General features: G+C 26.9%; 1 protein-coding gene across 2 annotated transcripts; it reads right to left on the bottom strand.

The window, feature by feature from the left end:
* Nucleotides 1–3,964: 3,964 nt before the first annotated feature.
* On the bottom strand, nucleotides 3,965–15,403 carry LOC132934834 (pyridoxine/pyridoxamine 5'-phosphate oxidase-like). 2 transcript variants are annotated; one of them, XM_061001218.1, is made up of 6 exons: nucleotides 15,245–15,403; nucleotides 14,998–15,102; nucleotides 10,954–11,105; nucleotides 8,791–8,890; nucleotides 5,815–6,092; nucleotides 3,965–4,256 (listed from the first exon to the last, which is right to left on the bottom strand). In XM_061001218.1, the coding sequence occupies exons 1-6, from the start codon at nucleotides 15,245–15,247 to the stop codon at nucleotides 4,133–4,135; spliced, it is 762 nt and encodes a 253-aa protein (XP_060857201.1). In that variant the 5' UTR covers nucleotides 15,248–15,403; the 3' UTR covers nucleotides 3,965–4,132. The 2 variants fall into 2 exon arrangements, with proteins under 2 accessions (XP_060857201.1, XP_060857200.1); XM_061001217.1 differs by having other exon boundaries at nucleotides 15,233–15,393.
* Nucleotides 15,404–19,488: the final 4,085 nt, after the last annotated feature.

A 19,488-nucleotide genomic window follows, 5' to 3' on the forward strand; every position in this document is an offset into this window, starting at 1 on the left:
ATCTAGATAAAAAAATAGATAATCATTTTTTTGTATTTTGTTTATGCTTAACAAAAACTATGCGGTGGCTTTTCTAGAAACCTCCCAAGGTGAGGGGAACTATATATACTATATACCCTTGCCTGTATACTACACAAACCAAGAGGTGTGACCGGACCCCTCGAATATCCAAAATACGCCACTGCAACTATGAGTATAACGATTTATCAACAGACTTTAAACAATTAAAAAAAATCTTTAAAAAATCAATATCTGTAGTCTGTGTTGCACATATATATATATATAACTAATGCTTTTACTCAAATTCAATAAAATATCCTAAAATATTGTCCAGTAATTAAAATATATTATAAATTATAATAAACAAATTGGTTAGGTTACAAAAACACAAGATATAATGATAATGATTAATGAGTAAATAATGACAGATACTGCCCCCGTTGACGTATTGTTTTGTGTGTTGATAATCTGATTCCAAAATATAAACTCTGAAGTACCTATATAGATATTTTAGATTCTGAGTGGAACGATGAATGTATTGATTTTACAATGATGTGTGATTTTTTATTTTTTTTTTATTCTTGTGTCTGTGTACACGATTAGTAGTCGAAATAATGATCCGATTTTCAACTTCAGTATCTTGTTCGATGGGAAAGTGAATCTAGTTGGTACTTTTGGGAGGTCAAAATTTATAATTCCCAATTGTTTTCAAAAGCGCCCGGAAAACAAAATAAAAATTAAGAAAAACGGGAATTTTTACGCAAAATCGGTTTTTGACAAAATTGATTTTGGCTTTTGGTGTAACTCTAAAACAAATGATCGTAAATACATGACATTATTTTCACTGAATGTTTATATTAGCCTTTTCTATACATGGAAATTTTTTTAAAATATTTTGACTTGTTTTGAGCTGTTTACGGATATACTCAGTTTCCAACTCTTTTAGGTTTTTTTTCTATAAATGTCAATAAAACTTTATTTGTTAGGTGAAAAACCTTGAAAATTTAATACAAAGCTCCTATTATGTTGTTACAATGAAGTTTGAAAAATATTAAAAATCCTTAGTCACAGTTTTTTTTTATAAGCATTTAAAGTTAATATATTGACAAAATACGGAAAAATCACGAAAATTAGCAAATTATTTTGAGTTGAGAATTCATAAAAAATTTTCTTTTTAAATCTAAGATTTGAAAATGTAATACAAGATTTCTCATAAGTTTGTCTACCTTTATATCAAAAAAAAAATGTCTACAAGCAAATCAAATTAAATTTTTATGAGCGTTTAAAGTTCATATTTTTTCTAAGATTGGGTATTCACTCGATTTCTCATTTATAATGATAATCATTTCACATTGATAAATGATAATGGTGCCTAATATAATAGGTATATCATAATTTATATTAATATAATATAATGTATAGCTGCAGTAGTCGTCTGCGGGCAGTCTACGAAACACACCCGTATATTTGCATGGGAATTTCACGATATACAAAATTGAAAATACTATAATATGTTCTTATTATTAAATGCATCTAATATTATATAAGAAATAATTATTAGAGATATATGTTGTGTTTATGTATATAGTAAAATTCGTCTAGGGGGACGAGGTGGCCGAGCGGTCTAACGCGTCGACTGCGGCGCTGGCAGTCGCGGGTTCGACTCCCGGCCACTGGGCGGCATTTTTCTTCGGGCAAGTCACGGTGTCCGGAGAACAAGTGCCGCCATCCCCCCACCCCGGGGCACGGCAGAAACCTACGGGTGCCCCATTAGAAATTCTGCCAAACACAACACACACGTGTACCAACCTACCCAATATAAAACCTACCAAACCTACCCAATATAAAACCTACAGTACCCTCCCCACACCCAATGGCCTATGTTGCCGCGGGTTACTCAATAAAAAAAAAAAAAAAAAAAAAAAAAATTCGTCTAAAACAGTACACGCTGAAGTGAACGGAATAATAAAATGTTTATAACAATAATAGGTACTAGGTATAATTATATAAATCGTCGTGTGTTGTAAAACACAACTCATAATTCTTCAACAACTGGCCTTAAACATTATAAACATTTTGAGGTACTTATTAATAGTAATATGACATTTATTATTCACAGAATAAAAAATAAAACACCAAGCAACTTAAGTAATTATTTTTTTGAACGTTTCACAATTTTTGGCGGGTATAAAAAACAAACACTTACTTTTTTTTTGAATTAAGCAAATCGGTTTACTAGGACTAAAGAAATTCAAATATTTCTGGCTATACTGATAGTTTCACGTAAAATAATATCTAAATAATAACTTATAAAATCGAATTTAGGTGCCCTTGAAAATATTTTTACCTATTAGCTAAATAACAGGTCAATTTACTCTAATATAAAAGCTAAAAACACGAAATTGGATCTGTTGAACGCCAATTTACTTTATGTGGAACGTGGGTCAATGTGCGTGGATATTATTATACTCTTAATAATAATATAAACTGTACCTATTCTAAATTAATATGTATTGTTTCTAAATAGTATGGTTTAAATTCTGAGCAAAGCGAATTTGGTTTCACAATGTTTTAATCAACTTTTTAGGTAGTAAAAATACTCCAATTTTCAACTATAGAATCTTTTCTGATAGAAACATAAATCTATAGTTGCTGAATCTTGTGGTCAATACATTCCGAAAGCGTACGGAAAAACAAAAAAATCAGAAAATCAGAATTTTTACGCAAATCCGATTTTTGACCAAATCAATTTTATTTTTTGGTGTAGGTAACTCAAAAACCAATAATCATGGATACATTTTCACCAGATGTTAATATCAACATTTTAAAGTCGACAAATCATTTTTCGCTCCATTAAAAAACCAGAAAATTCCACATAAGTTGTTAATACTGTAAAAAAGTTGTGCGGAAAATGGAAAACCACAATCATTTTTTCTGATAATCTGATTTTAGAATTTTGACCTATCTCAATTCGTTTTCTTTCATAGCCAACATTAGAAAATGTAGTACAACGTTCTTCAAGATTTTTCTACTTTTAACAAAAAAACAAGTTTACTTCCAAGAAATTCTATTTATGGCCATTTTTTAGGCTAGGATTTTTTTTTTAGTTGTTAAATTTGTATATTTGATTATTTATTCAAAGTATAGGTATGCAGACTGTCACACCGTCACCTCTCTGAATCGTTTTTTGAATAGTTGTATACTCTGATGTATACAGCAGAAGGTACCCACTTGTTCACCTTTTTATCATACTTTTTACTCATTTTAGTTACTACGTTAGTTACATATGAAATGAAAGGTATTTAGTAATTATATAACCAAACAATTTTGGGAATCATTGTTTTTATTTTTTTTTCGGATTTTTACTTTCCGGAACATTATATTCCGCAACATTACTTTCCGGGAAATTACGTTCCGGGATTTAACATTCCGGAATTTTACGTTCCGGAATATTACGGTCCGGGATTTTACGTTCCGGAATATTACGGTCCGGGATTTTACATTCCTAATTTTTACTGTCCGGGATTTTATATTCCGGATTTTTACGGTCCGCATATTTTACTTCCCGGATCTTTTACTTTCCGGAGTGTTACGTTCCGGATTTTTACGGTCCGGGATCTTACTTTCCGGCGTTTTACTTTCCAGAATCCTACATTCCGCACATTTTACCTTCCGGATTTTTATCGTTCTGCCCTATTATTTTCCGGAAATTTACGGCCTTCCGCGTACCATAGGTGCGGATGCGGTGTATTAGGGTAATATTAAACTAAATATATAACTAGGTACCTACCATACTAATGCTATGACTATAATAGTAATATATTATAGCCGTATAGGTACAGTTAAATTATAATCTGCATATTGGGAAAATTATTATCTGTCAAGCCTGCTGTACAATGTATTATTCAACCTGCAAAACAATATTATGTTCTTGAATTTCAAATAATATTTAACACATAAGTACTTCGTTTAAAAAGTGAATAATATTTTCAAATTAAAAAAATTGTATATCATTAGAAAATGAATTTTTCATGATCAGCTATAGTGTACAAAAAATAAACAAACGTGGTGCGTGATTCACTCATATCATTTTTTAAAATCATTTCCTGTAATAAAATAAGTGTTGCTATTATTATGCAGCTATATGTTTTGGTTGCCATGAAATGCCATCTTTGGTGAACAACAGTCTGTCACCGATTTTCTGACCAATCGCTTCATAAAATTCAATCACGTTGGGCACGAGTTTATATGCAACACTGTAATTAAAAAAAATACATATAAATAATACCACGTCAATAGTCGTTACTTATAAGTTATTCCTATTGAATTTTTTTTTATAGTGTTTAACAACATAACTTAACCTCATGATATAGTAACAGCTTGATTACAATTATAATTTGGTTTTATTTAATTTTCATAGTAGGTACCTATTATAGTTATAAAAACAATTTCAGTCAATCAGTTATCACTTGGGGAATGATATGAATATATATTATATTAGGTACCTATATATTAAGTTTGGTTGTGACTTGTGAGTTAATAGTGAGTATAATAAATAATAATGTAATATTAATCCATAATCAACGTGACACATTTTCATCTACCAGTTTTGAATTTATAAGTTTACTCGTATCTATAGAACCACAGTATACAACAAATTATTTTTCAATTCATTTAGATTGTTTTGAGCACAAAACTTGAGTACGACTAATAACTTACGACTTAAGCGTATACCTACACAAAAACGATAAAACTTATAATATACCTAAGTTGTATTTGTATGTACACACCTATAATACAGTTTTAGATCAATATTATTATTGGATAATAACACCCAACTGCAGTTTCCTATCTAGATTTTGAGCTGCATCGATTAATGAAATAATATATTTTTGTAACAATTTACAAGCATGACCAGCTCTTTTGGCTTTTTTACGTTAACCTCGTCCCACCACTTTATTAACTTAGGGCTTAGATAGTTAGATGAAGTCTGTATACACTATAATGCATATTATTGTTTACACGCCATAAAATATGCATCAATAAAATGAATAGGGCTCCAAAACTAATTATTTTTAAAATCTAACACAAGATTCCTTGTAACTTATTATCTGCCTTTATCAAAAAAAAAAGTCTATAAGAAAGTCAAATTAAATTTTTATAAGCGTTTGAAGTTCAAATATTTACAACATTAGATATTCACTCGATTTTCTTATTTTGTTGTTATTCAAAAATGCACACAAATGTTATACCTATTCATAGCGTTAAATTGAGGTAACATCCGCATGACGCATGTTGTCTTCATCTTACAAATGTACAAACAGTTCATTTTCGTTCATCTAGACCAATTTTGTTTTGTCATCTTTAAAATTAGAGGGAATTTGATTTATTATACAAATTAGCTAAGAACATTAGCTATGTTGATTTTTTACGATATTTTTATTTTTCAAGCTAATCATAAATAGGTATTTTAAATTGTAATATACTACATATAGGTAACAACTCATAAGTCATAATACTTACTTTTTTTAATGCTTATCAATTAAATTAATTAATTTTAAAAAAGTTAAATTGTATTGAGCTGTAAAATATGTGCTCAAATATAAATGATTGATAAATACCAACTACTGTTCTACTAATATTTTGATTTTCCATTACCCAATAATGTTTAAATTCACGCGTTTCCACTCAATCTATCCTCTATAAGTTGTATAGCCAGTCTTATTATATGCTCAGAGCTATGCACTCTTTTAGTGGACCCTTCATTAAATACTCTGCGCGTAGTAGATATATTTTAAACATATGGGTACTTACACGTGGTCGGGCTTAGGGAGCTGGACATTATACTTGGACACTTTGTCGAACAACTGATCGTGGTCGCGCTTTAGTTGCTCCCACTCTACCACCTTTCCTTGTTCACAGATCTGTGCACGGATTTTACAAAACAGCGGTTCAATGTCGTATAGTTCTTTCATGTTGTCTGTGGTCAACTGGTTGACGGTGCCTTCGATACGAACCTGCCTGGTCTGGGGCAAGTTATCTGATGTTTGGTCTAACCATAAAAACAGCATGGAAGCCTGAGGATTTTCCGCCTATGCACACAATTACACATACATTATAACTTAATTATGCATTCAATATTTAAACCAATTAAATCTATAGACTTAAATAAAGTATTTAAAATGTAACATGTTGAAATCGATATTATTATATAATGTAATAGTATCCTTATATACCTATTATTTGTATGATGCGTACCTATGAATACTAATATTTTACGTATCTAAAATAATACAGGACTTTTTTCATGAACCATGATTCTGACGACACTATGGAACTTATACAGTTTTTTTTATAAAGTTATTCCAAGTACCCTTCCGAGTGTCCTCCTATGTATTTCCTCCCATTTTTTGGCCAGTCTAGGTCACGCATTGTATTTTATTTTTCTACTTTTCCGACGAAACTTTTGAATAATTTCACGATTTATTTCACACAGTACTAAACATTCCGCCTTCAAATGTCGTTTAGCATCGCCCGGTACTCCCATTTTCGGCTAGGAGAAGGTTCTATGAGCTAAGCTGAATTATTCAGCAAGTATTATAATATATTATATTAAATGTTTGTTATAAAGGACAGTGGTCGTTTCACGTTTGGGCGAAAGTAATAATTTTTATCAAAAACTTATTAGTATGTTTGGGCGAGTGAAATTATATTTACATGCGTAAGATGTGTACATGTGTACATTTTCAAAATAGGGTTCATTATTAATTATATCTATTATGTATATCGTATATGGTTTTGTTTTATTAATTGAAAAAATGATTATTTATATTGACTGTACAATATATTTTTAAAGATAAGAGTTTATTGATAATTTATTTATTATGTATTTTGTATATGACTTTATTTTTCAATTGGCAATGCAAACCACTATACAATATTACAATATATAAATTAATTTTCCTATAAACATAGGAATTCATACTTATTCAGTTATTCGCCCAAACGGTATTTTTCGTGGAATAAACACTCTCCCTTTCGGTACCTATATAACACTATTCGCCCAAACAGTCTACGTCCGTTATAAATGTATAATGAGCCATAAGGCATACACACACAAGTAATAATAATATATATGTATATATATGTAGGTACTAAGTACTTAACCTCCCATACAGTATTTGGGAAATGATAATATTTTGTGAATATTATAAAGTACTTGAATAATGAATATTTGTATCATAATATTTTATAAATATTTTATTCTCATTATAACAAAATATTGTATTATGTGATTGTATAAAATATGGTTGACTTAATATTTTTATAAAGTTTTCGAAAAAATATTTTTGAAAAATATATTACGATTAAAATGTTTTGTAAATGTTTTTTATAAAATATTTACAAAAATATGAACGTCTTGGCCAAAGAATATAACTACAATATTTCCTAATTATTTACGTAACTTTTTAAAATATTTTGACTGCTATATTATTTTCCTGAAAATATTTTTTTGCTGTGTGGGCCAACCAATAGTTCTTTGAAGATAAGAAAATAATATTGTTAGTAAATAGGTGGTACATTTTCATTTCAAACTTTCATTTTAGCTATAGGTAGTTAGTATTTTAAATTTAAGTAGGTACCTATTTGGTAACTGTTTAAATGGTTAGTATAATTTTTGATATTGTTTTAGTTTTAATCATTTTTTAATATCTACCTAAATAGCGCAGTTTTAATTTAAATTATGCTAAGAAATAGTGTTCGTGTTTATTGGGCCACTGAGTTTTCATGTTTTATTTAATAATTTTATTATCATACATGAAAAAATATGTTCACGTGATTCTTTACTATCAAAAATCAAAACCATTAATCGTGGGCGTTAATGTCTTATATAAAGGAACCGGGGGCCATATAGATCGAAGCCTCCTAACCTAACCAATAGATAAATTATAATAGGTTATTTTATTATTGGTAATTATTTTAATAGTTAAAAATAAATACGATATAATCAAATAATAATTATATACTCTAACGCTTTAAGAATGATAAATTTCCATCAGTAAGAAATCACCATTGATATATTAATATAATTTATAATATTATCCAATATGAGATATTTAATATTTATATTAATTATCTATATACCTACCTATATATGTAACTTTTATTATATAATATATTATATTAATATTATTAACTATTTTATACTAGTAGAAATGTAGAATGTAGGTAAGTTATAAAGTTATTTAATTTTTCTTACTATTCAAATTTGATACTTTATTGTAACAAACTGAAAATACATTACATTTTCATTTCAAACTTTCATTTTAGCTATAGTTAGTATTTTAAATTTTTTGGTGAATATTGTAAACCGTACCTATTGTACCTACTACCTACATTGCATTTAACGTGATTTCTAGAAAGATTTTGAAATTGAACGTCATATTATATAATAACCTATGTCTTGCCATTACATACCTATTATAAATTGTCATATGAGTTAAAGTACTAAATAGTACTAATTTATGTATTATTATAACAAAACAGTTAAACTATAAGTATTAGGTATACCTATCACTTGTACTGTTATACTATACGTTTGTCTGATACAATTATTTCGAACATTCATTATATTTTTTTAGTTAAGATCCATCACATTAATCTTGTTCTTATATTTTCTTATAATATTATAACTTAGATGGGTTTTTTTTTTATTAACTTATTGGTATGTTAATACAACAACGTATTAGGTGAAGGTATATTATAATATTAGGTTTGGTGTTAAATTACCAAATCCTTTGATTTTCTACTTCTTCCATCAGTCATCATCACAAATCCGTCTTCATCCAAGCGTCGTAATATTAAACTACGACAAGATACCTTTCCAGTGCTGAAACCCAAGACGAAAATAAATTATTATTGACGGTTGTTCATTATAAGACTAATTAATATATTTATAACAGCTAATCAGAAATTATTTTCAATCTCGATTAAAATTTTAAACTGAATTAACTAAAACTTATCTATTTTATTAGGTACGTTATGAAAATTTAGAATTATCTAGGTATTTCTAAGACTGTAAATGAATTATTATGTATTAAGCATAAATGCATAATATAGTAGGTATTAGACGTTTAGCTCGTAAATCCGTATTAATAATTTTTAGAATTTAAATAAGTAGATAGCAGATGCCAGATACTATATATTACAATTCTCTCTGTACGACTGTATACACAATAGATCTGTAGGTACTACACAATCATCAAAGTCTTGAAACAAAGTTTATTATATATTCTTAACTCGCACAAAACGCCCAGCTTGAAGTTAGTAACATGAGGATACCACTAATTAAAAAAGAAATGAAGCTGGTTAACATAATATGGACACTTACGTAATATATTTATAATAAAAACATGTAGGTACTTATCTATCGCCCGTGGTTATGGGAAAATATTTGTAGGTAGGTATGTTTAATAATATTATAATTTATGAAATTGTTGCATATTTTGACTGAGTGATTTAAAGACTATTTAATAATATGTAATATGCTTTATTCATTATTATGACTCATTTCTATTCAATTTTCAATTACACTCATTACACAACTGATAAAATTATAACTTTATTATTAAGTATCTAATTATATTATTGTACCTAATTTGTTTTGCTTTATATTTAGTTTTTGCAATAGTTTTTAAAAATAAATTGCTTTTGTTTTTAATATTCATATTATTATTTTCCATTGGTATTTTGAAAGATTCTAACCAAAACAGATATATAAATATTTAAATTTTAAAATGCCTTAACTTAATTTTTAAAGTCGTGCAATTTTAGAGTTTCAGTTGGAAGGGCAGTTATTGTTTGGTTTAGTAAATTTATGAATTTTTGTCACATCTGATTATAAAAAAAAACTGAATCCATAAAAAATTACTTAGTACTTTTTTTTTTAATTTTTTGAAAAATATAAATTTATTTTCCAACTTTATATATTATAACTGTGACTCAGTCAATTTTTTTAATGATAATGAGATATAATAGATGAATAAAAAATAAATTTTGAAAATTCCATATCTCAGAAAAAATGTAGAGATCGATCCCCAGTAATAGTGATTATTATTCCAAAAAACAAATTGTCGTGCAAGAAGATATTCTTTGACTATAGGTGCTACATTTAAATATGAATCTATACATTTCTGTAAAATTACTAAAATTCATATGATTGCAAAGTAGGTATTGAACATAAGGTAAATTTAATTTCCCAGTGCTACTGTGCTCATTTGTTTTGTAAAATAGCCAATTTCTAAAATTAACATTTTTAATTTTCGGTCCTACTGGAACAAACTTAACAAATCATATTTAAATCCATTTATTATAAGATCAAAACCAAAAACTTGTACATTAACTGCCAACGTTAAATTTTAGGTTAGGTTTACTTCATGTTATAGGTTGCGTTAGATGGGATAGTTGTTATAGTTATGTTTATGCCTTTTGGCAAATGTTTCGGTTTTTTATTGAATACAAATAGTAATGCATGCAAATTAATGATATAAATATATAATTATTACATCAATATGACAATAAACTATTTATTTTTAATGCACTAATAATAGTTATGCTACATACCTATAATGCAAGTATGTAAAGATTTTCAGAGATTTGTTCATAAAACAACAGTAATAACATCGCCCTGTGTCATACTATCCATCACACTATCACAGTATTTAATAATAATTCTTTACTCTGTACTAAAATATTATAGATAAGTGTTGTCACAATAACTAATATCAAAGCTGTTCGATAGTTTTACATACAGTTACAACACACCAGCAACCTAAGTTACAGTCATGTTTTAATACATTTTATATAATATATTCTGTTTTTTTAAATCTGTAGACTCTTAGACTAGGTGTACTGAATATAATATTTTTAAATTGGTATATTATGGCATCTTACTTAGAAACGGTGGCCAAGCTAAATGCTTTAGCAGAAGTCATGGATGCATTAGCTGCCATGTGTTCGCTGTACCATTTACTAAAAATGTCAATAGGATTTTTCGAAGATGTATTTATTTTATGCAGACCACTATGTTCATGAAAAGATTCGACCTGTGAACAAATATTTACAATAATAAAATGTAGGTACCATTATCCATTGAGTATAATATATACTGTACATTTATACAATATATTATATTCAATGGTTGTACCTACCTACGTAATTATCATATTACGTTTATGATTACAATATATAATATTATTATTCTTATTAATACAGGTATGAAACAAAGTTGGCTTCCTTATTTAGTATGGTTGTAACTTGTAAGTATATTATTTATTTTATTACATTTAGAAGAGTATGGATCATTTGTGTCTTGTATGATACATTTTAAAACAGATTCTTCATATTAAATTTATGTTTTGAATCCACTTAGGTCATAGACTTTAAAATTGATTAAATTGTGGAATTAATATTACATAGTTTATGAACTCTTAAATCCCGACAATTGTTGAATTGTATATCTAGCCAGTTTAATTTTTAGTTTTACAATTAAAATAGTTTTAGAGTAAAATATCTTATAAACTATAAAAGGTACAAGTTTTTTTTTATTTGTGTAACGTAATAATTAGTAGGTACATTTAGGCTTTAGCTACCTATGCAGGTTTAAACTGAAACAGAGTTTAAATGGTATTATTTAGCCATTTAGGATACAATTATAAAATAGCATATTAATCAATACAGGTACTAAAAATAACTAATGTTTTTCACGATCAAATAATATTATTATTTATTACCTATTTGAATTTTGTAGAATAAAATAAATATAAGGCCGTAAGGGTGCCAATATTTAGTACAAATCAAAAAAAATTTTTAATTGGGTACAGTGTACATTACGTAAATACAGCACAATATATATATATTATAATTTCAACACATCAGCTGTCAATAATCATGATTATTTACATTTATCGAACCAAATATTTAAAAAAAAAATGCATTATAGCATTATTTTAAATTAAATAAGTTATTGTCGGTTGTAACTGCTTCATTTTAATGAATCATCGACGATCGTACACTAAAACGATTGAGAATATACGAAAAATAAAATCAGTTGTCAAGGAAAAAAAATATTATTAATGAAGATGAATATTTTACCTGGTACCTAATACTTATAGTGATTACTGATTACTGAATATAGACGAGATCCATATTTAGTAAAATATTCGTTAAAGATCGTGACAGAAAGTTTTTACATTCATAATAGCTCTATGATGTATTCATCCTTTTTTTTCTTAAACCATTTATTTATATCTAAACAGTTACCTATATTATGTTATATATAATATATATTTGTTGATACATTATACTTAGTATTATATTCGAATTATATTCTAGTAATGCTACTGTACCTATAATATATTAATATTGTCATAAATATATTTAAAAATAAATGCCTATATACCTATATTAATTAATCATGCGTTTATGCTTGTTATATAATACGTAATATTATAAATGTATAAACAATTTACAATACGTCAATATTTATGTCGAGGTTTTATATAATATAAAATAAATATTAATACAAGGCAAAATAAAAGTTTATAGTGCATAATATAATATAGTTAATGTTGCGTGTATGTTAAAAAAACCACTTAATAATACCTACTTATTAGTTATTTATAGGTAGGTACTAGGTAGGTATATACAGGTAGTAATAGTTTTCCTTGTTTTATTATTGATATTTTATTATAGGTATTGTATACAGACTTTAAAGGATAAACATTTCAAATTTATTTTTAAGGAAACGCGTTTTTCCCTTTAATTGAATTAAGAAATTGATAATGTATAAGTATTATTATTGTACATTAAACTTAATACTTTAACCTTATTTATATTTAGCCCTTTAGGTACTATAATTTCTTTGTTTGACTTTTAATATTCCCAACAAATAACAACAGTCTACCAAAAAAATATCGATCGAGTTCAACGCCCATACTTAAATAAATCTAACTGCCTTACTGACCCAATTTATGAATTATGGCGATCGACAATAATAATTAATTAGACACTATATCGTTTGATATATATACTATTTTTAACATTTAACAACAAATGTTTACCAATGGCTGTATATTGTTATGTCCGATTTCAGCTTCCATGCTTAAAAATCGTGTTCACGGTTCACCAATACATTTTTAAAACTACGTTTTTCGAGCATAATCATATCAATGACACGATCATAAGAAAAAATTAACGGTTTTTTTACTTAGGTATATTAAGCAATATAATATTATTTGAACCGAAATAACAAAAAGACAAAAATTATATGTTTTATAACTATATGATTTAAAGACAACAATTTACCGATGAACTGTTTAATTACGAGTAAAATATTAAAATATAGGTACCTTATTATACCTACTAATATAGTAATATGAAATAAACTGAAAATACAACCGAGCGGTTAGATAGAAGAGTAGAAGACCAGCAAGAAGATACCATGACACGTATCCTAACCTAATACATTCTATGTTGAACGTGCAAGTGTTTTTTTCAGATGAAAACATATTAACCACCTATACCTATGGTATCTTATAATATATAATGTAACATTATATCATCTGAAGCTATACTGATAATTAACCATGCATAGTAGGTACGTTATAAAGGTATTATAATATATTTTATGTAATTATGTAAATATTTAACCATATACCTACGTCATAATAATTAATATACATATATTTTTAACGTAAAAGTATACTGTTATAATTAGTAATATTATATATACGCGTAGGTGGGTACATTTACATATAGAGATTAGAGATAATCTTCGAGGCATTTAAAATCGAAACATGGACAAGCTACATTAGTAGAAGACATATTTGAACAGTTATGCGTACTGAAAACATGACTGTTTCTTTGCTGATTTTTTCAAAAACTACTTAGGATTTGCTAAAGCTGCAGTCTGTTTAAACTTTTAAAGTATAGGTAGGTACTACGCAGATAGGTACTTCATATTCAAAAAAATTATTGTATACCGACGTCTAGTTCATTAACGCAGGAGGCCTTCAACTGGAAATTAAAACCAACAGAAATTTGGGAAGACCTAAATATTATGGGGGATTGATAAAATCCACGAAAGACTTTAGAATTTTGAAAATGGATGATAAAGATATACAGACAAATAGAGTGATGCGTGTGATCGTGATGCAATGGTAGCCATTATCACAGTGGAGGGCTTAAAATCCAAAGTAAGCACTTATTTCCAATAGATACATTCAATTGAATTTTATATAATATAGTACTGTACTATAATCATAATAGATACGATATACAAGGGACTATAGTATTACTGTAATCGACCTATTTTAAACAATGTTTTATGGTATATAGTTATTATTTCCTAAAAAAATATACCTACCTGGCTACCTATCTCACGCAAAAAATATCGAAGCATATTTTTTTATATCTTTGAAAACAATAAATATTTTTGATCATTCAAAAAAGTGAGTTATTATATTTATTAGGTATCTACTGTTTAATATATAGTTAATAATACATAAATAATAACTAAAACTTCAAATACTTAAATCAAATATCACGAACAAAATACAATTCTATAAACTAGGTAGGTACAAGTTATTTTCTTTTAACGACAAAATATAATATTTAGGAATGTTATGCACGAGACCTCACAAAACTTGCTATTATATTATAACGACTAATGACAGATAAAATAAATTATTAACAGTTTACTGTAATTACCTAAGTAGGTATATTTGTATTTATTGTGTATAATACATTTTGTCAATGGTAATTTTGTTTTTAATAATTATAGAAAAATATGTACCTAATGTATACCTAGTAACTACTTTTATAGTTGTATATTATAAGCCATTAAATTATCTTTAAATTTAAAAAAACACCCACTTAAAGTTATTCTGTCAACATATAATATTCAATATTCCACATTTTATCAGTTTGATATCTTACTTCGGCTTGTCGCAACGAAGAAAGGCTTCGGGTGTTTAGCGTTGAATTTGACGTGGCCAAACGGCCGACGAAAGAAGATGACGAAAGCAATGACTTCACATTCAACTAGAACGCATAAAAAAGCTTCTTGAAAAAATATGTAAGCAATTACATACATTTTGTAACATCTCATTAGTCATTAATAAATAATTGTTAACGCAGATCTGATTAATAATAATATAACCATGTTACCTACTTTATAGCTTACCATAGTGATGAAATTTATTTTTCTTGTATACAATCAAAGTATAGGTAGTCTTTAAAAAATTGTATTTATTTTAAGGCTTTATGGAAGTTAGAACGTCGAGACACGCCTTTATCGTCACTACGGTGGATACTCGAATGCGGTGGTATATAACTGTAATGAGCACCTGGTAAAATATCTAATCAATATACTTTATGTATCTAATTGAATTAAAAAATCTAGTTCAATATTCCAAATAAAAATATGTGCGACACGGTAGATTGTATTCCTGTATACCACCACAGTTTGTTTGGCTTCTCCAGTAAAAAATATATATTATTATGTAATTTATTCCATGTTACGTTAGAAGGCTATTGTGTTTTTACTTCTTTAAAGCCTATATAATCGCGAACGTCGAAATCGGTATGTCATGCATTAAGATCAACCGTAAATATGATACCTATATTATATGTTGGTACCTACCTACATAATGCGTACACACCCGCGCGTCTATTATTTCCGCAACTCAACAATTTTTATTAAACTCATGCATTGATATTAGTTAAATCTACATTTTACATATTAAACAATTTCGATTTATTATATAACTGTTATTACTTATTAGGTTCAAAATTATTGTGCTGTATTTTATAATATTAATTTATTAATAATGCACTCGACAATTTGCTATGTATATGACATATGTGCAGTGTTTTGCACAGGTAACTTTACAATTATCTAGATAAAGTAACAGATAATTGAATACAAAATGTATCGAAATAAAAGATAAGATAACATCCTTTTTATCTAGATAAAAAACAGATAATTATATACCTACAGTCTTTTTAGGTTTTTTCAAGACTTTAGAAATTAAATTATAATACGCATATTTATAATTTTTTAGTTAATATTATTTTACATCAAATTACAGTATAGATTAAAAGAATAAATTTGGTTAAAAATAGGAACGTTTAACGCATATTATACATTTTAAACCATTTAGTCACTTAATTTTGTTGACAAAAATTAATTCATTGCAAAAAAATATAATAATCAATAATCAATGAAGATGATTAAATCTAAAAAAAGACAATTTATTTTGTTTGGTTTTAAACATACTAATATTCAAAATTATTAGGCAGTTCGGAGAGTTTCCTGTGAACTAATAATTATTGTGGCATGCGTTGTTTTAAATTTCAAATTAGTATTAAAAGCAGAGCTTGCATTTGAAAAATTCCGTTTTATGTTATTTACAATTAAAACGTTATACAAGTTTTGGGTTTATCGTTATTTATAATAATGTTATTAAATATTAGGTACCTGTTAAATTTAAAAATAATAACTAACGCGGGTAGGTTATGGCCCGGACACAGAATATAATATAATCAGTTCTTGGATTCTTAGATTCTTAGATTGTTTGCATGAAATAAATGTTTCTACGAAACCAATACACCTTTTAAATAAATAAATTTTAAAATATTTCGTTTTGTGTTATTTTTCGTTCAACGATAAGAATGCTATAATTTACGTTTTGCGTTATTTTTTGTTTAATGATATATAATATATTTTGTTAGTCATTATGTTTTGTTTTGCGGTATTTATAATTATTTATTATCACTTTCCGTTTAATAACGTTTACAAATTTCAATCGTTTTTTGTCAAATATGACGTTATAATCATAACGTTATTATAAAGTTTGCAAGCCCTGATTAAAAGTTATAGAAAAATAGGAAAAATCAAGTGAAATTAATAAAAAATATTATCTATTTATCTGCAGATAATCAAATAACAGTTTTATTTATCTAGATAAGATAAAAAAATAATGCATATTTGCTATATATGTATAACACAATATTATGGCCCAAACAAACATCTTTCTACAATATGTTTGTAGTAGGTATAGGTATTATTATTAATATAGATAGCAGTACTGTAATATAGATAAGTACTCTACAGTCCATTTAAATGTAGAATGATAGGTATAATTATATTAAAACTAGCAAACCAACAACGGCGACACGCACACTCCAGAACATCAAGGAGAAGACGCGACAAACGAGTTAGAAGCCGGCCGACTATCAATCCGGGCCGAGAATCACCAGAACGAGAAGACAAGACCGGCGGACAGCGAAGCCGGGTCGAGAACCCACAATGCAAACAGCAGGCCTTCAGCCAAAATGTATCTTATCTGATAACATGTAAAACTAATTTAAATGTGCGCCCTTAGAGGACCCAAAAAATAGGTGTAAAACATTTATACATAAATTCTATATCATTGTAAGTATAATAAACGATGGCGGCGTCGCGGTAGTAATGCGAAAGCAGTTCCCGCGGCACCGTCGGTTATAAACAGAAAAAAAAAAAAGGTATAATTATATTATATTATATTACAATGTATTATATTGGCTCATTATTGTAGTAATATTGTAGGTAATTTATTATTGTGTATTTCAGTATTTATGTGTGAACAAATCATAAATGTTCAGTAAAAATAATTAAAATAAAACTGTTAATATACCTAAAAATAATAATATATAGACACTATAGGTATAGTGTTGTACCTATATATATTTTATTTTTATTACTGAAAAGTAATAAATAATAATAATATAGTCCATATTCAGGTACATAGTAGTATATAGACGTATACTGTATAAACTTCAAACACAATTGCATAACGAATAATTAAACTTATATTAAACAATAACATTGAGATTCAAATAATAAGTTATCATTGGATTTTTCGATGTTAAAATAACAAAGTATGAAACACGTGAGTTAGTCATCTATATTAATTAAATAACCCATTTCCTAATACCTACCTACCAATATAATATGTACGTATAGGTATAGGTAATTTAATTGAATAAAAAATGTATCGAAATAAAAGATAAGGTAACCTCCTTTTTATCTAGATAAAAAAACAGATAATTATATACAGTCTTTTTAGGTTTTTTCAAGACTTTAGAAAATAAATTATAATACGCATATTTATAATTTTTTAGTTAATATTATTTTACATCAAATTACAATATAGATTAAAAGAATAAATTTGGATAAAAAAAAGGAACATTTAACGCATATTATACATTTTAAACCATTTAGTCACTTAATTTTGCTGACAAAAATTAATTCATTGCAAACAAATATAATAATTAATAATCAATGAAGATGATTAAATCTAAAAAAAAAGACAATTTATTTTGTTTTGTTTTCAAACATACTAATATTTAAAATTATTAGGCAGTTCGGATGAGTTCCCTGTGAACTAATAATTATTGTGGCATGCGTTGTTTTAAATTTCAAATTAGTATTAAAAGCAGAGCTTGCATTTGAAAAATTCCGTTTTATGTTATTTACAATTAAAACGTTATACAAGTTTTGGGTTTATCGTTATTTATAATAATGTTATTAAATATTAGGTACCTGTTAAATTTAAAAATAATAACTAACGCGGGTAGGTTATGGCCCGGACACAGAATATAATATAATCAGTTCTTGGATTCTTAGATTCTTAGATTGTTCGCATGAAATAAATGTTTCTACAAAACCAATACACCTTTTAAATATATAAATTTTAAAATATTTCGTTTTGTGTTATTTTTCGTTCAACGATAAGTATGCTATAATTTACGTTTTGCGTTATTTTTCGTTTAATGATATATAATATATTTTGTTAGTCATTATGTTTTGTTTTGCGGTATTTATAATTATTTATTATCACTTTCCGTTTAATAACGTTTACAAATTTCAATCGTCTTTTGTCAAATATGACGTTATAATCATAACGTTATTAAAAAGTTTGCAAGCCCTGATTAAAAGTTATAGAAAAATAGGAAAAATCAAGTGAAATTAATAAAAAATATTATCTAATTATCTGCAGATAATCAAATAACAGTTTTATTTATCTAGATAAGATAAAAAGATAATGCATATTTGCTATATATGTATAACACAATATTATGGCCCAAACAAACATCTTTCTACAATATGTTTGTAGTAGGCATAGGTATTATTATTAATATAGATAGCAGTACTGTAATATAGATAAGTACTCTACAGTCCACTTAAATGTATAATGATAGGTATAATTACATTATATTATATTACAATGTATTATATTGGCTCATTATTGTAGTAATATTGTAGGTAATTTATTATTGTGTATTTCAGCTAGTATTTATGTGTGAACAAATCATAAATGTTCAGTAAAAATAATTAAAATAAAACTGTTAATATACCTAAAAATAATAATCTATAGTCACTAT

Source organism: Metopolophium dirhodum, chromosome 1 (assembly GCF_019925205.1).
Source record: "Metopolophium dirhodum isolate CAU chromosome 1, ASM1992520v1, whole genome shotgun sequence".
NCBI lineage: Eukaryota > Metazoa > Arthropoda > Insecta > Hemiptera > Aphididae > Metopolophium > Metopolophium dirhodum.

Coding starts and splice junctions, on each gene's coding strand:
- LOC132934834 (XM_061001217.1), bottom strand. Junction 6,093..8,790: donor GTAGAAAATCAAAGGATTTG/GTAATTTAACAC, acceptor TTGTGTGCATAG/GCGGAAAATCCTCAGGCTTC. Junction 4,257..5,814: donor CTCCCTAAGCCCGACCACGT/GTAAGTACCCAT, acceptor TTTTAATTACAG/TGTTGCATATAAACTCGTGC.